Here is a 27583-nt window from a genome sequence, read left to right on the forward strand (position 1 = left end):
GCCCTCGTTTTGCTAAATATTTTGCCGAAAACACCAACCTTCTAGATCATCAGTATCTGAAGATACGGAGGATTGAAGAATATTTGTTACTAGCGCCACCTAGCGGACGAATCCCCAAGCACATGTCCCACTGCTAGATAGCACTCATTCTGCCGTTCTGCACAGATTGCAAAAGATTTCAAATTTCTAGCTCATCAGCATCTAGTGATATAGAAAATTGCAGAAAAATGTTACAAGTGCCACGTAGTGCACGAACTCTCAAAAGGATTTTTCACTGCTAGATGGTTCTCGATCTCCTGAACAACTTTGCCGAAAACACCAACCATCTAGCTCATCAGGATCCTGAGATATCCGTTGTAGGGATGTTGTGGCCAATTTTGGTATCCCAAGACAAACCGGAATAATTCCGAAACCAGCTGGACCATATTTCCAAAACTTCCAAACCTTAAACTAAAAGAGTTTTTCGGGAACTTTTGGAAATTTCAGCGAAATCCACGAAGTACCAAAAATGCCTGCATAACTTTTTTAGTGCGTTTTTTCGCATGCAAATGTATGTTGACTGGATGGAGGTTAATCAATTTAGGATGATAGTGTTGCATAACATAAAACACCTAGATATAAGAAATTTATGTGATTTTTGAAAAGATACTAATAAAATAAAATATTTATGAGGTTTTATTTATTTATGGGCTTTCGGTCGGAAATAACCATCACTATTGAGTTTGTATTACTCGTTTCTCATTTTATTAAACACACTACTGGTGAACAGAAAAATGTCGTTTCCTACGATTCAAATCAATATAAGGCAAAATGAGAGAAACTCAAATTTTCCATAGAATAAATATGTATTTGTCTTGCGAATTTGCTGTTTCTTCGCCTCAACTGCATCTCTCGGAGATACCGAAAGCAGCCCAAGTCCGTCTGTGTAGAAGTTGTTCGATTAATGTACGCACCTATATTAATCGTCTCCCTGATTTTGGTTTGGTTCGTTGACTTGTCCAGCTGCCCTCGAAGGTTGATGGTCTTGCCCGGTATCTCCAACTGATGGCAATCGCTGCGCAGTCGGTTCGTTTATTCGCAGAGAGTTCCAACATTTAGAAAATTTACAAACTACTAAATATAATGATATACTATAACCATACAAAATGTGTATATTGCAATAGAACAATTTCGGTATGATACATTTTGTTTTACGATTTTTTTGTTGGCTCGGGGAACCCCATTGTGGGGGAATCGCTCCGCTTCGTCTTCGTTTTTTTGTGTCTAAAATTGGTTTGAAACTCTTTCGTTTTTGTCTCTTTGCATTTATGGTTGCATTTTTGCTCTAGTAGCGAGTGGCGCAATTGGCTTTGTTTAGTTTCTTTTTCTCTACAATAAAATCTCTTTCTGTATCACAGTTACATGAAACAAATCGTAGTCGTTTTCTCTTTCAACCGGCAAAATGATTGATTGGGGATAACATTTACATACAACTGCAAAGCACTGGGGGGGCACTCGTGTATAAAATATCGACACTGTAAAAATAGGCATGTATGGGGGGGCTTCGTCTTATCGGCTATGTAGTTACAGTTAGGTTTAAGGACTTTCTCCGGGATCGTCGACGCTCTCAAATGTATACATCTTCTTCTTCAATATTTAGTATAAAGTTAACGAATTTGAGCTATTTTTTTTGCTGAATTCAAGTAAGGAATTGTCATCGCTCGAGGCGGTTTATTTGAACAGGTTTTTCGCGTTGACCCACAACTTGAAGAAGTACTCTCGCCTTCTCAGCAGCTTGTGCCGAGCGTAGCTGTGAATGTCTGCGGTCATGTTGTGCTCCCTCAGCCAGGAGGAGGTGTTCGTTGCGGATGGTTCCGTGAAGTCCCGCGTCGTTTCGTCGTGGGTATCTTCGGGAGCTGGCAGGAAAGAGTATTGGTTAGATCTTTGGTGTAATGGTAGGAAAAATATCTACTGCTAAAGGGATTATCTTCCTTTTTATGAACACAAACAAGCCTAATAATCATTTTTGAGGCTTTTCAGTATTGATCAGTAATCCACTAAGGATCTTTCAGGTTCAGAACAGTTCAATTGACCTCAAAACCCATATTGATTACTCACCCGCTCCCAGCTGCGCCTTGTACGGTTCCTCCGACTCGAGCGGATCACTGTTGCCGACCTCGTTGCGCGCGATGATCCGTATTAGGTATTCTTCGTCCTCGGCTAGGTCCTTGATGTTGAACGACTGACAGTCGGCCGACACCCGGCCAACCTCCATCCACATGGTCTTCTTGATATTGCGAATGACGATGTTGTATCCCTCCAATGGCGCACCTCCATCGGACTCGGGAATTCCCCATTCGACAATGTTGATGTTGGGACCCAGGTAGCGCACCTCCAGGGGTCCAGTCGGGGGCGAAGGCACCGCTGTAGTGAAAAAAAAAAGCAATGCGAATCGTTAGCCATTTCTCGGATATCTCTGCGAAAGGGCAGTTCGACATCGAACAATTATGTAGGTACAGAAACGACAATCTTACTGGCATAGGACTTCAGTGTAACTGTTTCGGAAGTTGCCGGCGGACTTAGCCCGATGACGTTCTCGGCGAACACACGGAATACTAGTTCAGACTTTTCTTTAAGGTTGTCGACGCAGTAACTGAGACAGGTGGCGTCCAGAGTTTTGATCTTGGTCCATTGCTGGGAGGTGGTGAGCCGTTTCTCGATCACGTAACCCGTTACATCCGAACCGCCGTTCGTTTCCGGCTGCTGCCATTCGAGCTTGATGCTCTTGCTGGTCACGTTGACGATGCGCAGGTTTCGTGGCGCAGATGGTGGAGCTTGTTTTACGGAAAGTTTGAAGGTTTGTGTATTGATTAGTCACTATCACAACAGTGTTCATTACAACATCATAGATTGCAGGGCCTAGGGGGTCAGAAGTTCGATAGATATCTCAAACTGTTTGCAGTTTGACCAGCACAAATTTTTAAGGTGTTTGTTAAATGCAAATGTGACTTGTGATTCGTTAAGCAGCATATTTCGTGAAATGTATAACATGAGTTTTATAATTAGTTCAGCACCTGACATAAGCGTTACCATCACACTGATATGTTATCTATAAAACTTACTTATTTCCTTGCCAGCGACTATCGATTCCTCCGTTTGAAGTGCTTCACTCGTTCCGATCTTGTTCTTTGCAAAGATCCTGAAGTCGTAGCCTCGATTCGCAGACAAGTTCTCGATCAATAACGACGTTTCGCTTGCACTGGTACTTCCGACGACCTTCCACACCTTCTTCTTGGATTCCTTCATCTCAACGATGTACTCGGTGATCTTGCTGCCACCGTTGTGCTCCGAAGGTTGCCAAGATAGCGTAAACGAATGGCTAGTCATACCCGAAGTTTCGATTGGTCCTCGTGGTGGAGATGGTGGCTCCAACACCTGCTTGACAGTAATAGTAGCACTCTCCAGTGGTTCCGAACAACCGATTGGATTCTGTGCAATCACACGGAAATGATATTGAGTGGAATCCAGAAGTTTCTGAATGCAGTAAGATTTGATGTTCTTTTGAACATCGGCAACCTTGATCCATGCGTTTTTGTTGGTATCATCGCACTTTTCAATCGAGTACTGGGAAATTTCCAAGCCTCCATCATCCGCTGGTGGCTTCCATTCTATAACTACAGCTTCAGGACTGAGTTCCTTCACAATAATTGGTCCTTCTGGTTTGCTTGGTTTGTCAATAACCTTCAACTGTAGCTCAACACTTGCCGATCCAGCAGAGTTTCTGGCTTCAACAACATATTTCCCGCTATCGGAGCGATCCAGTTTTCCAATGACAATCGTTGACGATTTGCTAATGGTCACAATCGTATGTTCAGCCGTAGATTCGATGACCTCATCTTCGCGGTACCAGACGATCTCTGGAACTGGATAACCTTCAAAGTTGGCCACCACAGTCCATTCGTCTCCAACGCGCAACTTCTGAACGATTTGTTTCTTATCCACTGTAATGGTAGGTTTCTCTTCTATCACTACCTTACAGCTGCTTTCGACACTACCGACTTCGTTGACTGCCTTGCAAACGTAAGTACCGCTAGTTTCCTTGGTAGTTTTCACAATAACGTACTTTGCGGCTCCGTTCTCATAAGTAATTGTCTTCTCTTGAGAGCGGTTCCGTTGCGATACCACGATACTTCTGGAGTCGGGACACCATTTACGATGCATGTCAGTGTAATTGTTTGATCCAGTCCGATGTGCACGTCCTTGAGGTGCTCGCTCACAACCGGAGCTTCTTTCTTGATTGGAGCGGCAATCTTGTAATACGGTGAGTTGGGTGACGCCGGTCCCTTACCCATCTCGTTGACTGCTGTCACACGGAATGTGTATTCGGAATTCTTCGTTAGCTTAGTGACTGTGGTGGTCGTTTCCGAGATATTGGTAATCTCGGTCCACTTCTTTTTGCTCTTCTCCTGATATTCCAGAAAGTACTCAGTAATTGTACTGTTGCCATTGTCTTCAGGTGACTTCCAGAATAGAGTAATTGAATCATCGGTGATTTGAGTAGCTTCCGGAGCGTCTGGAGCACCGGGTTGTCCTGATAATGAAACAATACAAGCGTATTTAATACATACCTTTGAAGCAATCAAAACTTCATACTTACTCTTAACAATCAACGTGAATGATGCACTGGCGTCTCCGCACTCGTTCACTAATCGAACAGTATAATCCCCGGCGTCTGATTCCACCACCTTCTTGATCGTTAAACTGGCCGTTTCTTCGCCGATCGTTGGCACGAATCGTGGTGACGGTATCACGAGCTTTTCGTTAACGTACCATTCAGAGTCCGGTTTAGGTGTGGCATTGAACTTCACGTTGAACGTGACGTCGTCTTCTTTGCGGATTGTGTACGTTCGTGATCCATCGTCGAAGATTGTAGGGGCGACCTTGATTACCTCAACCTTCAATTTGGATGAAGTCTTCACATTTGCAATTGTGCAGGTGTATTCGTCTTCGTCGTCTTCCGTAACGTTCTTCACAATTAACTTGCGCACCTTCTTGTCAGCAATGAGCTCGTATTTGCTCGAGGCCTTAATTTTCTTGCTGTTCTTGTACCAAGTCACCTCAGCGGATTCGGAAAGTTCCACCACGAATACGGCATCAGTCTGTTTGGTAGCAATGGTTACATCTGGCAAACGCTTGACGAAGTCAACCAATGGCCGTTCAACGGTTAGCTTAGCAGTAGATAGCTGATCTCCGACGACGCATTTGTACACACCAGCGTCCTCATCGACGGTCTTTATGATCTTGAGCGTTTGACGTTTGCCGTCAATCGTCAACTGGTAGTGTCCGTTGAACGATAGCTCTGTGTCATCTCTATACCACCGTACCAACGCATCTCCCTTGGTCAGTTCAATGTCGAATACGGCATTCTCTCCTCGGGCTACAGTGACGTCCTTGAGTGGAGTAATGATCTCTGGTGGAAGCTCAATTACCACCACTTCAGCTGAACACTCTTGATCTGCTAAGGCGCAAGTATACTCGCCTTCATCGTGCACCGATGTGCTGCGCACCAGAAGCGATCGAGTTTTGCCCTTCTTCGAGAATTCATATTTGCCCTTCTCTTCGACAATTTTCTTGCCTTCCTTGTACCAAACAACATCGGCCGTTTCCGAAGTGATCTCCACCTCAAGCACGGCATTTTGCTTCTCCTTGGTTTCAACATCTTCCATTTTACGAATGAACTCTGGCTTAGCTTCGAGAACCGTAAGACTGCATTCGGTAACCTGATCCTTAACGGTGCACTGGTACATGCCGGTGTCCTTGATAGTTGGATTCTTGATGACCAGTTTGTGTACCTTACCTTCTTGAACGATCACTCGGTGATCCATTCCGCTCATTTCTTTGCCATTGTGGAACCACTTGGTAGAAACGGTGTGAGAAGTTTCGCACTCCAAGGTTACCGATTTACTTTCTTCAACCGTCACCGTCTTTTTCAGCTTTTTGACGAATGTGACTCTATCCACTTCAACAGTAACTCGTGCACCATGCGATGCCTTTCCAACTGTGTTGGAAGCGATACATTTGTAGTTTCCAGAGTCTTGTTCCGAGTCAGCATTTGAAATGGTAAGTTCAATGTTTTGCCCATCGTAGGCTTGCTTAACCTTCTTAGATGTCAAGAGTGTATTGTTGTTGCGTAGCCAGAGAATTTCTGGAACTGGATTGCCGGATACCTTAGCTGGTAGTTTGATAGTACCGCCTTGTGGGACACTTTGCTCTTCAAATCGTTCCAGGAAGAGTGGAGCTTGTGGATTTCCTACGTTTGATTCATCCACTGTTAAGAATGCGGTCGTCTCTACAGTGCCAGCAGCGTTCTTGGCCTTGACAGTGTATTCACCAGCATTTTCATGAGTAGGTGAAAGCAGGGTAACGGTGTACATGTTTTTGTCTGCTTGAGTTGGTGTTTTAAGGACTTCACCGTTTTTGAACCACTGAACCTCAGGAGTTGGGTTACCCACAATTTGTGTCGACAACATTACAGTTTCTCCTTGGCGAATGCTCATGCTCTTGAGAGGTTCAAGGATCTGTGGAGGTTCCAGGACTCCGGTCTTGACCTTTACGGTGATATCTAGTGCCGATTCACCTTCACGGTTACGAGCTACGACCTGATAAGAACCTTCCTGTTTCTTGTCGATATTCCGTATTTGAACAACTGTGCAATACATGTGCATATCGGATTCAACAACCACATCGATATTGCCCTTTGTGGTGATTTCAGTGCCGTTATAGAACCAATGAATATCCGGTTCAGGTATAGCAACAAGACGGCATTCCAACAACACATCTGATCCTACGTCGACATATTGCGCTTTCGGCTTGCGAGAGAAGGTCGGAGGAATACCTTCCAGAATGTCAGCAAGTGACGATTCACGAGACATACTCTTACGCGATAGGGTAGCCACTTCAGATCCATGATCGGACGTGAATGAATCTACGCTCAGCTCTGTGGTGCTTGATGCAAAACCGGCAATATTCTTAGCAACACAGGTAAAGGTTCCAGCATCTTCTGGGAATACTTCGCGGATGATCAACGTAGCTACGTTATCGTCATCGTAGTAGATCTGGAAATCTTGCGATGGCTTGATAACTGCCGTCTGTCGGAACCAAGTAATTTGCGGACGAGGATAGCCTTCGACCTTGCACTCAAACTGCACCGTGTAGCCATCCTGAGTGGTGATGGGCTGTAGCTTTTCAATGATCTTCGGCGCCTGTGGTTTCTCGCTGGGAGCCGGTTTCTCAAAGATCGGCAATTTGTCAATCTTTTCGTTGAGAGTCTTTTGCACGTATTGGGGATAGGTGACGGCATCCATCAGAAGTTCCCGTCGGGCAAAGCCACGCTCCTCACTCCAGGACCGCTTGACGAACCACCACTCGGGATTACTGCGATCTGTAAGGGTAAGAAAGGTATTAATAATCAGTAGTTAAACTTCCTTTTTGGAATGAACATACCGATCACGTAGACTTTTTCGCCTTCTACCAAGTGGATCGCTTCTTCATTCTCCGCTTCTACAGGTTGGATGCAGTACATTTCATTGGCTTCTTCTGAAAGTGTAATTCATGTTAAAGATTATAAAGTAGATATCAAATTATGATTTGATTTTACCTTCGCGAATAATCTTCAACGACGCAGTTTCTGCACGATTGGATTCAGATGTTGCGGCAGATAAAAGACAAAATATTCCATATTAGAATGATTCTTGGATACAGTGGATTAGAATTGTGTACAAAGTAAAACTTGGATTCTAGTATAATCTGGAAAGCTGTGAAAAGTAGTTATGTTCAGTGCAATAGAATAGAAGAGCGTAAAGGTGCAATAAAAGTAGTTCAAACGCAGTCCAAATTCAAGAATGTGCGATAGAGAAAATTTCTAGAGTGGTAGTTAAGAGAAGGTGAGAAAGTAAGGCAGATAGATAATTAGTAACTTGGAAAGATCAAGTAGAGAAGAAGAAAATTAAAGATATTTACAGGAAAGCGCAAAAGTTCAGGAGGGTCGGAAGGATAGTCCTTTGATAAAGGTTGGAGAATTCGGTGAGTCCCTCTGATTATTTGCTTAAAAGTAGTTTAGCTATAAAATATTAGATCTGCCTGTATTTACAGCAACAGTTCAGGAAGCTGAAATTGCTTTGACAGATTCCAAAATAAAAAAATAGAGATTTAGAGAGAGAAGGGGCGTTACTTCGCAAGGGTTTTGGAACCCGCCCTTTGAAGGTTATATAGTTTATCAGTATCAGCAGAAGTGGCAATAGGTAATGTTGAAGCAGTTGTTGCAATTGTAAACATCGCAAAGTGTAGTCAAGTTTTGTTTTGCTTTGCTAAAAAGTGTTTTTATCTGTTGATTGGTAGAAAGTAATAAAGAAAGAGAGTGTGTTAATTCTCAAAATCAAAAACTTTGTAAAATCTGTTATCAGTAAAAGAACGCCATCCCAAATTTGCGTATAACTGGAGCTTGATAAAAACCTTCAGAGTATGTTGCCAATGACTTCTTCTGTTGTTTCAGTGTGAATGATTCTTCTTCGTGTGTGACTTGCGATTTGCGGCGGGTCAGGTCGATCGAAATTTCTTCCTCCTGGTGCACGATGAGACTCTCAAGCTTTTGGCGGCGTTTGCGAAGCTCTAGGACCACGTGTTCGGCATCTTCTTCTTCATAGCGATCATACTCATCCTCTTCGACATCTACTTCACTATCGTCGTAGATGACTTCATACACAACCTCATCATCTTCGTTAACTTCTTTGATAATGGTTATATGTGCTTCACCAGTTTCTTCACCGTAGCTATACGGAGCGGGTAGTTTTACTCTTCCCGTCATCGATATCTCCTCTCGAGCATATGAATCTAGTTGAATCTTGAACTCCTGCTCAATGTCTTCGATATGTTTGACACGCTTTGGTTGGAATGTTACTGTATGCGGTTCAATATCCTTGAAGACAGGTCTCGGTTGACGGACTTTTTTAATTTTCTTGATTCTTACTTCTTCCTCATCGAGAACTTCTCTTCGGAATGCTGGCTTAGGACGTGGTCGCTGTTTACGTATGACAACATGCTCAACAACTTCTTCAGCTGGAGCTGGTGCCACTTTTTCAACCTCCTTCGGTTTCTTCGTGAAGTCAACATCGACTTTTTCGTATTTTTCTAGCTCAGTCTTTGGTACATCCATTTCCAACAGTTTCTTAGTAATCTCATCAACATCATCTTCCTTCTTTTTCTTGACTACCTTTTTCTTCGGTTTTTCCTCTGGAGATGCTTCTCTTACAATTTTCAGTGAAGCTTCAGCTTCATCCGTTACATAAGGTTGCGGTTTGGCTTGTAGCTTGATGCTTTCTTCAACTTCCTCTACTTCTTCTGGTTTCTGAACCACTGGCTTCAGCCTGATGATTTCTTCAACGGCCGTCTCTTCGACTACCTTTGGTTTTTGTTTTCTTAGAGTTACTGTAGCATCTTCTACTTGTTCTTCCGGTTTTTTCTTCGGTTTCAGTTTAAATGCAACCTCTGTTTCTTCAATAGTTTCAACCGAAGGCTTTACACTCTTCTTCCTGGGCTTAAGTTGAATGGTTTGCTCCTCTTCAATCGTAGACTCGACAGCTTGTTGTGGCTGCGGTTGCTGGGTGATTTTCAACTTTTCTCGTTTTTTGAAATCAACGTCAACCTTTTCGTACTGTTCCAGTTCTGTCTTTTCGACTTCAAGATTTAACAACCGTTGGAGCTCGGCATCATCGTCCAAGCTTGCCTTTTTCTTTTTGACCACCACGGTCTTTTTCTTAGGCTTTTCCTTCGGTTTCTCTTCTTCCACAACTGGTTTAGGTACAGGTTTGAGGGACACCTTACGCAATGGTACAACCGGAGTTGGTTCTTCTACGATTGGTTGGATAGGGACCGATTCAACAACTTCAGGAGTTTCTTCTGAAGGTAGCTCAAGCACAGCATCTTCAATCAATGGCTGTGCTACAGAGATTTCTTCTTGGATTGGTTGGATCGGCACAACCTCTTCGGGAACGATAAACTCGTCGGCAGGTTCTTCCACCAGAGGTTCCACGGTTTCGATGTCCTCCTCCCTCTGAATTGTTATTTCATCAGCTTCTTCAATGACAACCGGTTCTGGACGTTCCACTTCTATTTTAATAATTCGTTCCACGCTAACTGGTTCTTCAGATTTCTGAGGAGTTGGCTTAAGCGTTATGCTCTCTTCGATCTCCTGTGGTTGTTCTGGCAAACGAGGCTTTCTTTTCAGTTTGAAGTCTACTTCCACTTCCTCTTCAACCGGTTTGATTACTCGATCTTTGGGCTTAGGCTTGAATACTACCTCTTCCGGAACATCTTCTACTTTAGGTTCCTCTGGTTTTTGTTCAACAACTATTTCCTCAACCGTCTTTGGTTTTTTGACAATTTCAATGTCTACTTTTTCATATTTCTCCAACTCCGTTTTTTCGATTTCAAGATTAAGCAGTTTTTGGAGTTGCTCATCGTCCTCCAAGGATGCCTTCTTCGGTTTCTTCACAACTGTCTTTATAACCTTCTTCTCTTTCGGTTTCTTGACAGGTTTTTCTGGTTCCACCGGTTGTTCTTCGACAACTGGTGCTGGAATATCTTGTATGACTTCAATAGGCATCTCTTCCTCCACGCTTGCTAGCTCAACCTTGACTTCACTTGGCACGATTTCTTCTACTACGGGCTCCTCTACGGCTGTGTCTGCAGTCACGTGCTCGGGGATTGGTTCTTGTTCCACGATTTTCGCCTTTTGGACCACTGGTTCCGGCTTTGGCTCTGGCTCAATAACTTCTTCCTGAGGTTTTGGAACTTCAACTGGCTTAATCTCCGGTGCTGGCTTCTCTTTTTCCTTCGGTTCCAGTTCAACCTTCTCATACTGTTCCAGTGGAGTCTTTTCCACTTCCAGATTGAGCAACCGTTGCAGTTCTTCATCTTCATCAGGTTTAGCTTTAGGTTTCTTAACCTTCTTTATTATCTTTTTCTTCTCTTCTTTGACTTCGCGCACTTCGGGTTGTGTTACCTCGGGCTCTTGAAGAGGCTCTGTTTCAATTTCTTTAGGTTTTTCAGCGACAACAACTGGAGCCATGATGTCCTCAGTAGTTTCCTCCACTACCTTTGGAGTAACCATCTCACTCGGTTGTTCAAGTTGAAGTTCTTTTGGTTTTGTAACCTCCTCTATACGGGCTGGTTTTTCAATTTCAGGTTCTTCCTGTGGCACTTCAGCCGGCTTAGTGGGTTCTTCTGGTACAGGTGAAGGCTCCGGAATTTCTTCAACCGGTGTAGGAGCTTCTGGTTCCTTTGGAACCTTCCTTTTTTTCTTTTTGATTGTGATTTCAGCATCAGGTTCTTCCGGATATTCCTTTGGTTTTGGAAGAGCCATATCCCGGTCGGCATCTCTTTCTGTGGGTTCTTTTTCTGGTGAAGGTTTCTTGAAAGGCTTAAGTTTTATTTCTTCCAGTTCTTCTTCTGGTTTCTTACCAACAGGGATGCGGAATTTAACCTCCGGTTCTGGTTCTGGCTCAGGTAACTTGCCTTTGCCGAGGACAATTTTGTGCTCTGGTTCCTCAGGAACTTCTGGGACCTTTGGCTCTTTGGGAACCTTGGGTTTTTTCGGTTCTTTCACTGGTTTTTCTTTTGGTTCTGGAACAGGTTTTTCGTATGGTTCCAGTTCTGTTTCAACATCCGGAATATCAGTAGGAGTAAAGGTAGGTTTTTCAACATGCTTCTGTTTTTTAATTATTTCATCTTCAGTCGGTTTTTCTTCTTTCTTTTTCTTTATAACTGCTTCTACTTCCTCTTCCTCCTTCGGTCTGACTGGTGTTTTCTTCAGTTTGACTTCTTCGATTTCGTCTTCCTCTTTCTTAAGCTTACCTTTGCCCAGAACAAGAGTTCTCTCTTCAGTTTCTTCAACGGGTTTTTCTTTAATCTGTCGTTGGTATTTGGGCTTTTCTTCTTCCTTCTCTTCCTGCACTGTTGGTTCTTTTTCGAATTTTTCGATATCCAGCACTTCTAGTTCGGGTTTTTCTTTCTTTATTACCTTGACCTTCTTGATTTTCTTTACTTTACGTTCATCCTCCTCCTCTTCGATCCTAGAGAGTTCGCCAACGCCTTGCTTGGTTTCCAATTGGACGATTTTCGGCTTTTGTGCCTCCGGTGGATATTCAACCTGTACGACTCTACTCTTCAGTAATACTTTCGGAACAGTGACCTCTTCGATCTCTTTCTTTTCTGGTATGACGGTCTTACGCAATTTGACTGTTTGTGGTTCAGGTGTGTCTGTGATTTCAAGTTTGGTTGGTTTTTGTTCTTTTCGTTCTATTTTGATAGGTTCTAGTTTGACTAGCTCACCCTTTTCTGGTTTGATCTTCTCCTTGGCTTCCAGATCAACCTTTTCATATATCTCGAGTTCCGTTTTCTCGATTTCCAGATTCAGCAAACGTTGCAGTTCTTCGTCGTCATCAATGGATTTCTTGGTTTTCTTGGTGACCTTGGTAACTTTGGTCTTGGCCTTCTTTGTTGGTTCTGGAGCAACTTGTACGTCAACCTGTTGAGTAATCTGGACTTGCTCAGCCGGAGCAGCAAGAGATTCTTCAATTGGAGACACCTTAACTCCATCCAACGATAGAGATGGAGCTATTTCAGTTTCCTCTGTTTTCTGCTCGAGCAAAGATTCTGCTGGAGCAGCAGCTAAGGTTGGTTTCTCTTGAATTTTCGGTTTTTTGGTTGCCTCGTCGGGTATATCAGTAGGAGCAACTTGTACTTCATCCAACGAGAGAGAAGTAACTGTATCTGCTTCTTCAATACTAAGATCCAGCTGTTCTTCGATTGGAGCCGCTTCAAGCAATGGCTTTCCGTGAATGTAGGGTTTCTCAGTGGCTTGATCGGTTACATCCACTGCCTGAGGAAGCATTTCATCCAAGGATAGTGATGGAACATTGTCCGTTTCTTCGGTTTCTTGCTCCAGTAACTCTTGTTTGGCGGCAGCTGTCAATGTCGGTTTGGCTTGAACCTTTGGCTTCTCTACTGCAGCATGAGGAATATCTGTGGCGGATAGCTGAACTTGTTCCATTTGAATTGTAGTAGCATCAGAAGTTTCTTCTGCTAGTTGCTCCAATAGTTCTTCCTTCGGGACTGCCTCCAAGAGAGGTTTCCTGCGAATTTTTGGTTTCTCAGTGATAAGATCAGGCACTTCAACTGCTTGCAGTTCAAGTTTATCCATGGAAAGTTCAGGGACGGTGGTAGTTTCTTCCAAAGGTTGCTCGAAGGCCTCTTCTTTTGGTGCAGCTTCTAGAACAGCTTTGCTGACTAAAGGTTTTTCGATAGCTTCCGATGGTATATCGGTGGCAGCAATCTGTACCACATCCCGAGGAGCGATTGCAACCTCAGATACTTCCTCGACAAGTTGCTCGAATGCTTCTTCCTTTGGAGCAGCTTCCAACACTGCTTTGCTCACTTTGGGCTTCTCGATAGCTTTCGATGGAATATCTGTGGCAGCAATCTGTACCACATCAAGAGCAGCAATCGAAACTTCAGATACTTCCTCTACAGTTTGCTCGAATGCTTCTTCCTTTGGTGCTGCTTCCAGTATTACCTTGCTTACCATGGGCTTTTCGATAGCTTTCGATGGAATGTCAGTGACATCGATCTGTACTACATCACGAGATTCAATTGATACCTCCGATACTTCCTCAACAAGTTGTTCAAATGCTTCTTGCTTTGCAGCAGCTTCCAGCAGTGCTTTGCTCACCATGGGCCTTTCAATAGCTTCCAACGGAATATCTGTAGCAGTAATCTGTACCACATCACGATCGGCAATCGAAACTTCAGATACTTCCTCGACATGCTGTTCGAATGTGTCTTCCTTTGGTGCAGCTTCTAGCATGGCCTTACTGACCAAAGGCTTCTCGGTTGCTCTCGACAGAATATCGGTGGCAGAAATCTGTACCTCATCACGAGGGGCCATAGAAACCTCAGTTACTTCCTCGATATGTTGCTCAAAGGCTTCTTCCTTCGGTGCAGCTTCCAATAAGGGTTTCTTCTGTACCACAGGTTGTACAGTGACATCCTGGATCTCAACTGGCGATAACTCCTCGGTGGCAGGTCGTTCCGCTACGAAGTCTGTCGTTTCAAACACATCTTCCTTCAGTTCGATTGTATCGGCACCTGTGGTTGAAATAAATCGGTTAGATATCGAAATAGTGGTACTTTGAAACATGCAAAATTATTAACTAAATATCTATAACTCTGGTTATGCTTCAAATTTGTATTGTATTTATATGAATAACTTTGAGGTGTGTTATCGTATATCTGGTTACTTACTGATTCTCGGCTTTTCTTCGATAATAGTTGTGTATAGTGTGTCGGGTGTTTGTGCCTCGATTGGCGTGGGTTCTAGAGTATCTGATATATCTGTTGGTGTTTCTTGTAATGAAAGGGTTTCGTGTTGCTTGATTTCTTTTTGTTTTGACTTTTTGACGATTGGTTTCTGAACAATTTCAACCTGTTGTTGCTGTTCTGGTTTTGGTTTTCTTGTTGCTTCAAAGTCGAACTTTTCATATTGCTCTAATTCGGTTTTGGTTATTTCTTGATCCAGCAGTCTTTGGACAATTTCATCTAGGTCGTCGTTTTTACTTGAAACCTTAACCTTCTTAACGCGGACCTTGGATTTTGTAGGCATCTGAGGGGTTGATTCTTCTGGGGAGCTTTCACAAACTGTAACTGTTGTCTCAGGAGCCTTATCACCAGTTTGAACGGTAACGACCTCAATAACCTCTTCTTTGTCTTGTCGTTTCCTTTTTATTACTTTCTTAGTGATTACTTGCTTCTGATGTTCCCCTTCTGCAGTTATTATTTCCTTCATTTCTACCTGGTCTGGCAACTGTTCAACAGTCGCCTGTGATTTAGGTTCTTCTGATATTTCTAGTGGTTTTTCCCACTCAACAACATGTTCTTCAGTAAGCTTCACAGTGTTAGGCGTTTCTTCTAAAATTTCTTCATCTTCTGCAGTCTGAAGGGGAAGTTCCTCATAAACAGCTTCTTCAGTAGGTTCCTTATCTGACATTTCTTTTGATGATTTTTTCTTCAAAATCTTCTTCTTCTTCGTTACAATGGTGATCATTTCCTCTTCGGGTTGATCCGGTTTCTGCACCGGTTCAGAAAGTCCTAGATCTCTATCGGCATGTTTTTCTTTCACTTCAGTATCTGCTTCCGGCTTTGGAATTGGCTTGAGTTTGATCTGATCAGCTTCTTCTTCAGGCTTCTTTGGAGAGGGTTTTCTAAATTTCACATCTTCTTCGGGTATTTCCTCGGGTTTCTTACCTTTACCCATTATCAAAGGTCTTTCTGGTACTTCATCTTCTTTGGGTTCCTTCGGTTTCTTTGAACGTTTCTTTTTATGAGGCGTTTCCTCTTCAGGAACATCTGGAACAGGCGAAGGTTGCCGATATTCTTCTAGCTCAACTTCAACATCTGGTATTTCTGTGGGACTAAAGGTTGGTTTTTGTACATGTTTATGTTCTTTATCATGTTCAATTAATTCTGGTTTCTGCTTAGGTTTCTTGACTGATGTCGTTTCTGCTTCAACATCTTCCTTAGGTTTCTTTGGCGTTTTCTTAAGCGTTATCGTTTCTTCAACCGGTTCATCTTTTTTAACTATGCCTTTTCCTAGCTTCAACGTCTTGACTTGTGGTTCTTCGTCGACCTTTTCTTTTTGTTTCCTTTGATATTTTTCCTTCTCTTCGGGTTTTTGTTCTTCCTCCGATACTTCCTCCTCATACTCTGGAAGATCAACCTGCTCCAACTCCAGCTTATCGCGTTTGGTAGTTTTTATCTTCTTGATTTTCTTCAATTTAATTTTCTCTTCTTCTTCATTAACCCTTGCAAGCTCCCCAATGCCCTTCTTAGTGACAATTGTGCTTATTTGAGGGTACTGAACAGCTGGGGGATATTGAACCATCATCATTCTGCTCTTCAGAAGTACTTTTGGTACGACCACCTCTTCAATTTCTTTTTTGCCGGGTACTTTGACTTTCTTTAGTTTTATCATTTGTGGCTGGTCTTCTGTTTCAGTTATCTGCAGCTTAGTAGCCTTCTGTTCTTTTCGCTCAATTCGTATTGGTTCTAGTTTAGGTTTGGGCTTTTCAAGCTTAGGTTTGGCTTCCAGTTCTATTTTTTCATATTCCTCCAGCTGTGTTTTCTCCACTTCTAAGTTGAGTAGTCGTTCTAATGCTTCATCTTCTTCTGATGGACCAGATTTCTTGATCTTCTTTTTTATTTTCTTAGGAGTCTTTTTGATTTCAGTTCTTTCCTCTTGTTCAGTATGATCTTTTTGCAACCGTTGTACTTGTTTTAGAGATTTCTCCTCGTAAGTTTGTGTTTCGAAGGAGTATTCTTCGATGATTGCTTCTTGTTGCTCTGGCTTCACGAAAACAAACTCTCTAACTTGTTCTGCTGGTAGCTCATCAGTCGAAACAATGTCCTCAAATTCAACAATCGACGGAATAGATGGTTCCTGTTCTTCTGCTTTTTCTTCCTTTAGCTCTTTTTTGCCCTTAGAGATCTTTTTCTTGACAATCTTTGGGCTTATTGTGACCTGTTTTGTACCATCGGGTAATGTTTTGTCGTCTTGCATTTCCTCAACAACTCGCGGTATGATCGTTTCAGTGAATTCTATTTCTTTATCCACTTTTTGTTGAGGTTCTTCAACAGCAAACTGAGAAGGCATCGATTCAACAGTTTCCTCAACTTTATCGATTTTACTCTCTTTTGGTTTTCTAACTGTTTTTACTTTAGCTTTTGTTATTTCGAGTTCTATAACCTCAGCTACACTCGCTGTTGGTTGCTCGATAGAAATTTCTCTGGTAAGTGTTGGTTTTTTCTTGAACTCTACATCAATGCGTTCGTACTTCTCTAGTTCAGTTTTCTTCACTTCTAAGTTGAGCAGCTTTTCTATGATGTCATCTGCTGCCTCTGAAGTTTTTATTGTTTTTACTTTCTTCTTTTTTGGCTTTGGCTTCGCGATCGGTTTCTTGTCGGACGGTATTTGTTCAACTGTTAACAGTTCAACAGTCATCGGTTCTTCTGCTTCGGGTTCCGTTTCCGTTATGGTAACTGTAGTCTCTGGCTCTTTGTCATCCTCCTGTACGGTGACAACCTCTACCAGCTCTTCTTTGTCCGCAGTTCGTTTCTTCAATGTTCGCTTTTTGGTGATTTGTTTTCGCGGTTTTCCTACCTCTGTGCTTATTTCCGTTACCATGATTTCTTCTGGAAGCTCTTCTACAACGGCAGTTTCTGCTGGTATTTGTTCTACAATGAACTCTTCAGGTTGTTCGTAAGGAAGATCCTCCTCAGTTATAGTGACTGTAGTTGTCGGTTCAGAGTCATCCGTTTTTACAGTTACTAGCTCTGTTGTTTGTTCCTTCTTACCAATCTTTTTCTTAATCAGCTTTCGTTTAGTCACTTTCTTCAATTCAGAGCCATCCTCAGCGGTATCAATTGTTACAGTTTCAGGAAACTCTTCAACGCATGTTTCCTCCACTTTTCTTGATCTTGGTTTGAATTCTACATCAACTCGTTCGTATTTTTCAAGTTCTGTCTTTCTAACCTCCAAATTGAGTAATCGTTCAATTATGTCATCCATATCATCTGTTGTCTTTTTTACCGTCTTGATTTTCTTTTTCTTGATTTTAGGTTTCTCTTGTGGATGAATATCCTCTTCAGTAGGAGCAGACTCGGCTACTTCCTCAACAACTGTTATCGTTGTTTCCGCAGGCTTATCGTGTTCTTGTACAGTAGTGATCAAAACTTCTTCCACAGTGTCACCGATTTTCTTCTTAATGACTTTAGTTTTCTTCACTTGCTTTCGTGGTTTACCTTCATCGGTTAAAGTTTCAATAATTTCCATTTGTTCAGGCATTTCCTGGATCACCATTTGCATTTGTTCTTTGTTTTGAGGTTCAGTTTGCACCGGTTCCAGAATAACCTCTTCGACCTGCTTCGTTTTTCGCGTTGGCTCAATGTCAATCTTTTCGTAAGTTTCCAATTCGGTTTTCTTCACCTCCAGATTCAAGAGCTTTTCAATTATGTCATCTGTATCATCACCCGTTTTCTTAATTGTTTTAATCTTCTTTTTCTTTGGCTTTGGTTTATCCGTTTGAAGTGCATCAGGACCAACGGGTTCCTGAACTGCTTCCTCTAACAACGTAATTGTAGTTTCCGCTGGTTTATCATCCTCTTGAACTGTCACCACTTGAACTTCTTCTACCTTGTCACCAGTTCTTTTCTTGATTACCTTTGTTTTCGTAATATGCTTTTTTGGTTTACCTTCAGTTGTTATGGTCTCAACAACTTGAATCTTTTCTGGAAGTTCTTCAATCATGATTTGTTCTGGTTGAGCAGGAATTATAAGCAACTCGTCAACTTCCTCTTCTGGCATCTCGACTGGCTCTGGTTTCAACATCTTAACCTTCTTCTTCAACACTTTCTTTTTGAAAACTTCAGTCATGACATCTCCTGTTTCTGAAATCGTCTGTTTTACATCAACTTGTTCTGGGATTTCTTCCTCCCAAGAAGGAGTTTCGACAAACTGCTCTGCTTCAAAGGGCTCAGCTATTATTTCTTCACTGATAGTTTCAGTTATTTCAGGTTCTTTGCCATCTTGCTGCGTTGTAACAATTTCAGTGACTTCCAATTTTGGACCCAACCTTCTCTTTATAACCTTCTTTTTAACCACCTGTCTTGTTACTTCTCCTTCCACTGTTTGCACCTTTTCTTCCACTTCTGGATGTTCCTCTACTGCAACTGTTTCCAATTTCATCGGCTTCCTTCCGAATTCCACTTCCACTTTCTCGTATTGCTCCAATTCCGTTTTTTTCACTTCCAAGTTTAAGAGTCGTTCGATAATCTCATCTGTGTCATCCTTTGGTTTAATTTTCGTAACCTTCTTTCGCTTTGGTCTTGGTTTATCTTCTAGAACACTTGGTTCTGTAGATACATCTTCCTCTGTAATTGTTATGGTCGTTTCAGGAGCCTTGTTGTCTTCCTGAATAGTTTTTATTTCAATCAACTCTTCTCTTCCAACTGATTTTTTCTTGATTATACGTTTTTTGATTACTGATGTTTTTCTTTCGCCGTCTTCTGATATTCGTTCAATGACTTGTACATCTTCCGGCATGCTTTCCACTACTGGTACTTGTGATAGCTCATGTTCCTGAAGTATTGTTGGAACTTGACTTTCAATTCCAGTAACTTCTGTAATCGTTTCAATCTGTAAAGGCTCGACCGATTCTTTTTCTGTGGTTACGGTTTCATCACCTGCCACCCTAGTATCAACCCTTTTCTTTTTGATGACCCTACGCTTCGACTTTTCTGTCAAAGCTTCTGCAATTTCTTGTTCGACTGATGGAATTGTTTCAATTTCCTCCAAAGGAAGATCTTCAACTTGTTCTTGTATGAGTGTGTGTAATTGTTTTTTCTTAGACAGTTTATGTTTGGATACTGGCTCTTGACTGATCATGGCTGTTTCTTCGGGTTCTGTTTGTATTCTGTACGGTGTTGAAGCGTCTGTATAAACAATGAAAATATTTAATGATGAGGTTATCACTTAAAGAGTTCGTAATCTAGTATATTGCTTGAAACGGAAAATCGAGCGAAACTATAAAAATACATTAAAAACCATACCTTCAGGGAAAAGATGTTCGTCAACTTCTTCGATGTGAACAGCTGGCAGGGATGGAGGAATCGGAGTGACGTCTTCGTCGCTCAAGATTTCCTCCACAATCATACCTTGTGATTTAATGAGTTTCTTGTTCTTGGATTTGATGAATGTTTGTTTCTCATCTGTACATGTTTCGAATGTGGTGACGAAAATTGGAGTTGTGTGTGCAAGTGTTTCAGCATCTATAAAAGATTGACAAGGAAATGTAATAGTGTTTGAAGTTTCATGAATTATGCGTAATGATGAAACCATGTGAATCTTACCAGTAGTTTCTGCAGGTGTTATTTGTGTTTGTATGTGTGTATGTGTTTGTGTTCTTGAATCAGGAAGACATATTTCGCCCACCCCTAATTTTTGTTCAAATTCGATTACTGTTGTCTGACCTAATTGATCGTCGTTTTGCTCAGTGACGGCCTCAGTGACCTGCTCCTGCTTTCCAGCCTTCTTAATAATACGCTTCTTGGTAACTTGTTTCTTAGGTTTGCCTTCTTCAGTGATGACCTCAGTCAACTTAACCTCTTCCGGAAGTTCTTGAATGATAGCTTCCTGTGGTTGAACAGTCGATGGCTGGAATTCGATAACCTCTTCGAATGGTAGCTCGGACTCAGTGACAGTGACGGTAGTCTGAGGCAGTTGATCGTCTTCTTGGACAGTGACGATCTCGGTGACCTGTTCCTTCTTTCCAGCCTTCTTCTTAATGACACGCTTCTTGGTAACTTGTTTCTTAGGTTTGCCTTCTTCAGTAATGACCTCAGTCACCTTAACCTCTTCAGGAAGTTCTTGAATGATAGCTTCCTGCGGTTGAACAGTCGATGGCTGGAATTCGATAACCTCTTCGAATGGTAGCTCAGATTCAGTGACAGTGACGGTAGTCTGAGGCAGTTGATCGTCTTCTTGGACAGTGACGATCTCGGTGACCTGTTCCTTCTTTCCAGCCTTCTTCTTAATGACACGCTTCTTGGTAACTTGTTTCTTAGGTTTGCCTTCTTCAGTAATGACCTCAGTCACCTTAACCTCTTCAGGAAGTTCTTGAATGATAGCTTCCTGCGGTTGAACAGTCGATGGCTGGAATTCAGTAACCTCTTCGAATGGTAGCTCGGACTCAGTGACAGTGACGGTAGTCTGAGGCAGTTGATCGTCTTCTTGGACAGTGACGATCTCGGTGACCTGTTCCTTCTTTCCAGCCTTCTTCTTAATGACACGCTTCTTGGTAACTTGTTTCTTAGGTTTGCCTTCTTCAGTGATGACCTCAGTCACCTTAACCTCTTCAGGAAGTTCTTGAATGATAGCTTCCTGTGGTTGAACAGTCAATGGCTGGAATTCAGTTACCTCTTCGAATGGTAGCTCGGACTCAGTGACAGTGACGGTAGTCTGAGGTAGTTGATCGTCTTCTTGGACAGTGACGATCTCGGTGACCTGTTCCTTCTTTCCAGCCTTCTTCTTAATGACACGCTTCTTGGTAACTTGTTTCTTAGGTTTGCCTTCTTCAGTAATGACCTCAGTCACCTTAACCTCTTCAGGAAGTTCTTGAATGATAGCTTCCTGCGGTTGAACAGTCGATGGCTGGAATTCAGTAACCTCTTCGAATGGTAACTCGGACTCAGTGACAGTAACGGTAGTCTGAGGCATTTGATCGTCTTCTTGGACAGTGACGATCTCGGTAACCTGTTCCTTCTTTCCAGCCTTCTTCTTAATGACACGCTTCTTGGTATCTTGTTTCTTAGGTTTGCCTTCTTCGGTGATGACCTCAGTCACCTTAACCTCTTCAGGAAGTTCTTGAATGATGGCTTCCTGTGGTTGAACAGTCGATGGCTGGAATTCGGTAACCTCTTCGAATGGTAGCTCGGACTCAGTGACAGTGACGGTAGTCTGAGGCAGTTGATCGTCTTCTTGGACAGTGACGATCTCGGTGACCTGTTCCTTCTTTCCAGCCTTCTTCTTAATGACACGCTTTTTAACAACTTGTTTCTTAGGTTTGCCTTCTTCGGTGATGACCTCAGTCACCTTAACCTCTTCAGGAAGTTCTTGAATGATGGCTTCCTGTGGTTGAACAGTCGATGGCTGGAATTCGGTAACCTCTTCGAATGGTAGCTCGGACTCAGTTACAGTGACGGTAGTCTGAGGCAGTTGATCGTCTTCTTGGACAGTGACGATCTCGGTGACCTGTTCCTTCTTTCCAGCCTTCTTCTTAATGACACGCTTTTTGACAACTTGTTTCTTAGGTTTGCCTTCTTCGGTGATGACCTCAGTCACCTTAACCTCTTCAGGAAGTTCTTGAATGATGGCTTCCTGTGGTTGAACAGTCGATGGCTGGAATTCGGTAACCTCTTCGAATGGTAGCTCGGACTCAGTGACAGTGACGGTAGTCTGAGGCAGTTGATCGTCTTCTTGGACAGTGACGATCTCGGTGACCTGTTCCTTCTTTCCAGCCTTCTTCTTAATGACACGCTTCTTGGTAACTTGTTTCTTAGGTTTGCCTTCTTCGGTGATGACCTCAGTCACCTTAACCTCTTCAGGAAGTTCTTGAATGATGGCTTCCTGTGGTTGAACAGTCGATGGCTGGAATTCGGTAACCTCTTCGAATGGTAGCTCGGACTCAGTGACAGTGACGGTAGTCTGAGGCAGTTGATCGTCTTCTTGGACAGTGACGATCTCGGTGACCTGTTCCTTCTTTCCAGCCTTCTTCTTAATGACACGCTTCTTGACAACTTGTTTCTTAGGTTTGCCTTCTTCGGTGATGACCTCAGTCACCTTAACCTCTTCAGGAAGTTCTTGAATGATGGCTTCCTGTGGTTGAACAGTCGATGGCTGGAATTCAGTAACCTCTTCGAATGGTAGCTCGGACTCAGTGACAGTGACGGTAGTCTGAGGCAGTTGATCGTCTTCTTGGACAGTGACGATCTCGGTGACCTGTTCCTTCTTTCCAGCCTTCTTCTTAATGACACGCTTCTTGACAACTTGTTTCTTAGGTTTGCCTTCTTCGGTGATGACCTCAGTCACCTTAACCTCTTCAGGAAGTTCTTGAATGATGGCTTCCTGTGGTTGAACAGTCGATGGCTGGAATTCAGTAACCTCTTCGAATGGTAGCTCGGACTCAGTGACAGTGACGGTAGTCTGAGGCAGTTGATCGTCTTCTTGGACAGTGACGATCTCGGTGACCTGTTCCTTCTTTCCAGCCTTCTTCTTAATGACACGCTTTTTGACAACTTGTTTCTTAGGTTTGCCTTCTTCGGTGATGACCTCAGTCACCTTAACCTCTTCAGGAAGTTCTTGAATGATGGCTTCCTGTGGTTGAACAGTCGATGGCTGGAATTCAGTAACCTCTTCGAATGGTAGCTCGGACTCAGTGACAGTGACGGTAGTCTGAGGCAGTTGATCGTCTTCTTGGACAGTGACGATCTCGGTGAACCTGTTCCTTCTTTCCAGCCTTCTTCTTAATGACACGCTTCTTGGTAACTTGTTTCTTAGGTTTGCCTTCTTCGGTGATGACCTCAGTCACCTTAACCTCTTCAGGAAGTTCTTGAATGATGGCTTCCTGTGGTTGAACAGTCGATGGCTGGAATTCGGTAACCTCTTCGAATGGTAGCTCGGACTCAGTGACAGTGACGGTAGTCTGAGGCAGTTGATCGTCTTCTTGGACAGTGACGATCTCGGTAACCTGTTCCTTCTTTCCAGCCTTCTTCTTAATGACACGCTTCTTGGTAACTTGTTTCTTAGGTTTGCCTTCTTCGGTGATGACCTCAGTCACCTTAACCTCTTCAGGAAGTTCTTGAATGATGGCTTCCTGTGGTTGAACAGTCGATGGCTGGAATTCAGTAACCTCTTCGAATGGTAGCTCGGACTCAGTGACAGTGACGGTAGTCTGAGGCAGTTGATCGTCTTCTTGGACAGTGACGATCTCGGTAACCTGTTCCTTCTTTCCAGCCTTCTTCTTAATGACACGCTTCTTGGTAACTTGTTTCTTAGGTTTGCCTTCTTCGGTGATGACGTCAGTCACCTTAACCTCTTCAGGAAGTTCTTGAATGATGGCTTCCTGTGGTTGAACAGTCGATGGCTGGAATTCAGTAACCTCTTCGAATGGTAGCTCGGACTCAGTGACAGTGACGGTAGTCTGAGGCAGTTGATCGTCTTCTTGGACAGTGACGATCTCGGTAACCTGTTCCTTCTTTCCAGCCTTCTTCTTAATGACACGCTTCTTGGTAACTTGTTTCTTAGGTTTGCCTTCTTCGGTGATGACCTCAGTCACCTTAACCTCTTCAGGAAGTTCTTGAATGATGGCTTCCTGTGGTTGAACAGTCGATGGCTGGAATTCAGTAACCTCTTCGAATGGTAGCTCGGACTCAGTGACAGTGACGGTAGTCTGAGGCAGTTGATCGTCTTCTTGGACAGTGACGATCTCGGTGACCTGTTCCTTCTTTCCAGCCTTCTTCTTCATGACACGCTTCTTGGTAACTTGTTTCTTATGTTTGCCTTCTTCGGTGATGATCTCAGTCACCTTAACCTCTTCAGGAAATTCCTCCATGATTTCTTTTGATTCAGAATAACTTTCACTTGGTGTATGTTTTTTTTGTATTGTGATATTGTCGAATATTTCTTCCGTTTGATCTTCGTGTGTTGTATTTTTTGATTGCATTTTGATGGTGTGATAAACTTGTGTTGTCATCTGTTGCTCTTGATGTAATGTTTGTTCTGTAGTGTCATCGTGTAATGCTTGTTTGTCTGTTCGTGTTTGAATTGCAGTTGTTGTTGTGTGATCTATGAAAACAGTGATTTAGTTATTATATTGTTATTATTTGTACTTGTGTAAATATTTGGAATGAGGACGTTATGGAATGGTTGTGTTTTTCTGGAATGTAGGATTTTTGCATCGTGAGTGTAATAAACTTACCTTCTCGTACGAGTGGCATAGATTCTTCATACATATCGAACATAGATTGTGTTAATTTAGCGAACCGCTCTGTGGGTTCACTATGTACAGTAATGTTATCTACATTTTCGTGTGTAGTTGTTTCCATTACGTTTGCAATGATATTAGTTGTGAATGATACTGATGCCTGTCCATGAGGGGCTTCAGCGGGTTCTGTTATGTCGTTTAGTTCATTACTGGACACCTCCATACATTCGGCTGCTCTTAGGCCATCCTGTATAGATTTGGTGGCAAACTTACGTGGTTCGGTGATTTCTTCGAATGGCGCTGTTGTATCGGCAGATATGGTATGGGATTGTAATGGTACAATGAAATCGCTGATATCAACCGTCGCACTACGTTCGAGAGTATCCTGTCGCTGTTCGAAATGCTCTAGAGCCTCACTTGCTAATGTTTCCAGCTGTGATGGCACATGGAGATCCGAAATTTGAGGAATCGCATATTTGGAAACTATTTCTTCTGGGGCTTTTAAGTGGCCTAACGAATCATGTGTCAAGGTTTGTGTTTGAGTAGCAATTGTTTGCTCAACGATCAAGCTAGTGGCGCTATCTTCTTGAATTTTCAATTGAACTGATAAATCATCAAAAGCATCAGAAGTGGCGACTTCTGATTTTGAAGGAATTTTTAATGCATCAACAGCAGGAGTTGCATGTTTTTCGTCTATCGTAATCTTTGTTGGTCCTTCTTGTATTCCCTCGTAAATTGTGGTTTCAGATATCACCTTTTGTTCTAACTCGTCTGTCTTAATGACGGCCTCGGATTTTTTACTTAGTTCTGTTTTAACCTCTCCGATTCCAATGAAAGTTTCTGTTTGTTCAATCGAGAGGGATTTTTGCTCAGAGGGAAGCACTTGTTTCGCTACATGTTCATCAAATGCGAGTTCACCATCGTACTCCTTCAAGCCTTCGTAGATCGTTGCTTGGGTTGTAACGATCTCTTCTAATTCATTGGTTTTCGTTATGGCTTGAGATGTTGGTTTATGGTCGTCAGTAACTTCCTGCAACTCGTCAAATGGCTGAACCTGCTGGACTGATAAGGATTTGAGAACATCGCTGGGAATGAGCTTTGCCGTTTGCCCTTCAAATTCTAGTTTTCCAAAGTGTTCCTTTAGGGCTTCATAGATCATAGATTCCGTAACCATGGTCTGTTCATGTTCATCCGATTTTATAGCAGCTGACGTAGCCTTTGCCATGAACTTCTCCACATCGCCAGCGTGTTGCAATGATACAACTTGTTCAACAGTTAGTGATTTCAGTATGCCGCCTGTCAGTGGTTTAGCAAAGTATTCTTCGTGCTCCATTTTTTCGACGAATTCTTTGATGCATTCGAAGACCGTTGTTTCCGATGCAACTATCTGCTCATGCTCGTCCGTTCTTACTATTACGGATAAAGGCTTGAGCATTTCCTCCGGTACATTGCCAGTAACTAGGAAAGGTTGCACTTGTTCAATGGATAGACACTTGAAAACATCAGCAGGAACCAGTTTGGCTGTGTGCCAATCGAGCTTGATCTTGCCTTCGTATTCTTTGAATCCTTCAAATGTAGTTATTTCTGTAACTGACGACGCAGACAACTCATCAGTTCTTACCATTGCTTTTGATGGTTTGGAATCATCATGTGTAACCTCAGCTGCATCTAGCAATGGTTGCACTTGTTCTACTGTTAGAGATCTCAGAATATCGGTTGGAACTAGTTTTGCCTTTTGTTGATCCGTTTCCGAGATTTGAACACTTTCCTTTGCTGTCTGCTCCGTTATAACTTCTGTAACTGTAACGCCTGACATAGACTCCACACTAGGCTCAGCTTTCTTCTGTTCCGGAAGCGAAACTTGTTCTTGTTGAGCGATGTTCTCATATGCCAATGTTTCAGTGACAATTGTCTGATTGAATGAATCTTTGCTTGCTATGGCTGAATGTTCTACATGCTCAAGCTGTGCAATCTTGGAGACATCTTCTGTAACTTCAATCTGTTCTACTATAACAGATTTAAGTGTCTTGGCTGGCGCTTCTTGAGCTACGTAATCTTTTGCAATTTCTTTGATGTCGAAGCCTTCTTTCTCACGTTGTTCGCTTACAACTTCCGTGACAATAATCTCAGCGTTAGGTTGAAGTAAAACGTCCGCCGTTTTAGAGTCCGGTTTGACAGTATCCTTAATACCACTGACAGCTTCATAGATCATAGTTTCCGTTTCAGTTGTCTCTTCAAACTTATCCTTCCTTATGGTAGCTGATTGCTCTTCTGTAACTTGTTCTATCTCCCCCAAACGATCAGTGGTCTGAACTTCTTCAACTATTAACGATCGCATCAACCCTTCGGTTACAGGTTTAGCAGCGTAGTCTTTGGCGATCTCATGTATGCTGAACCCTTCTTTTTCCTTCTGCTCAGTAACAACTTCAGTTACTATAAGCTCCGTATTTGGCTGCAAAGTCGTGTCAGCTGTTCTTTGTTCTGGTGTTATTTTCTCCAAATGTCTTCCCAACTCTTCATAGATCATAGTTTCCGATACTGTCGTCTCCTCAAACTCGTTCTTTCTAACTGTGGCTGTCGAAGAAAGGGTTTCCGGCTGCTGAATGATTCCAGTTGCATCGGCAAGTTGTACTTCTTCCACAGTAACTGACTTTAGCGTATCAGATGGAATCGGTTTAGCTGAATAGTTTCTAGAGATCTCTTCAATGCTGTATCCTTCAGTTTCTCTTTGTTCAGAAACTATTTCAGTAACTATTAGCTCCTCGTTAGGTTGTAATGATGGTACAGCAGACTTTTGTTCTGGTTGAACAGACTTTTCGATTTGTTCAAAGTTTTCCAGAATAACCTGTTGGGTGACTGTAGTTTGCTCATGTGCGTCTTCGCGTATCTGTGCAGTAGAGAAGCTTTTATCATCCGTTTGCACATCTCCGGTTGCGCTAGAAGTGATCACCTCTTCA

At 42.7% G+C, this 27583-nt stretch overlaps 1 protein-coding gene and 3 long non-coding RNA genes across 4 annotated transcripts; 3 read left to right on the forward strand and 1 right to left on the reverse strand.

Moving 5' to 3' along the window:
- Positions 1 to 721: 721 nt before the first annotated feature.
- Positions 722 to 24885, reverse strand: LOC5566330 (titin). Its single transcript, XM_021841032.1, is given in 12 exon segments — positions 722 to 1895; positions 2098 to 2403; positions 2514 to 2813; positions 3102 to 4142; positions 4145 to 4570; positions 4637 to 7420; positions 7483 to 7575; positions 7637 to 7666; positions 8491 to 14181; positions 14338 to 19578; positions 19696 to 19914; positions 24621 to 24885. Coding segments are annotated over 12 exon segments (16545 nt in total). The 5' UTR covers positions 24850 to 24885; the 3' UTR covers positions 722 to 1710.
- Positions 20175 to 21801, forward strand: LOC110675604. Its single transcript, XR_002499645.1, has 2 exons — positions 20175 to 20211; positions 21706 to 21801. It is a non-coding gene; the product is annotated as an uncharacterized LOC110675604 (long non-coding RNA).
- LOC110675603 lies at positions 21924 to 22299 on the forward strand. Its single transcript, XR_002499644.1, has 2 exons — positions 21924 to 21954; positions 22204 to 22299. It is a non-coding gene; the product is annotated as an uncharacterized LOC110675603 (long non-coding RNA).
- LOC110675602 lies at positions 22920 to 23296 on the forward strand. Its single transcript, XR_002499643.1, has 2 exons — positions 22920 to 22950; positions 23201 to 23296. It is a non-coding gene; the product is annotated as an uncharacterized LOC110675602 (long non-coding RNA).
- Positions 24886 to 27583: the final 2698 nt, after the last annotated feature.

This window comes from Aedes aegypti, chromosome 2, assembly GCF_002204515.2.
Source record: "Aedes aegypti strain LVP_AGWG chromosome 2, AaegL5.0 Primary Assembly, whole genome shotgun sequence".
In the NCBI taxonomy this organism is placed as follows: domain Eukaryota; kingdom Metazoa; phylum Arthropoda; class Insecta; order Diptera; family Culicidae; genus Aedes; species Aedes aegypti.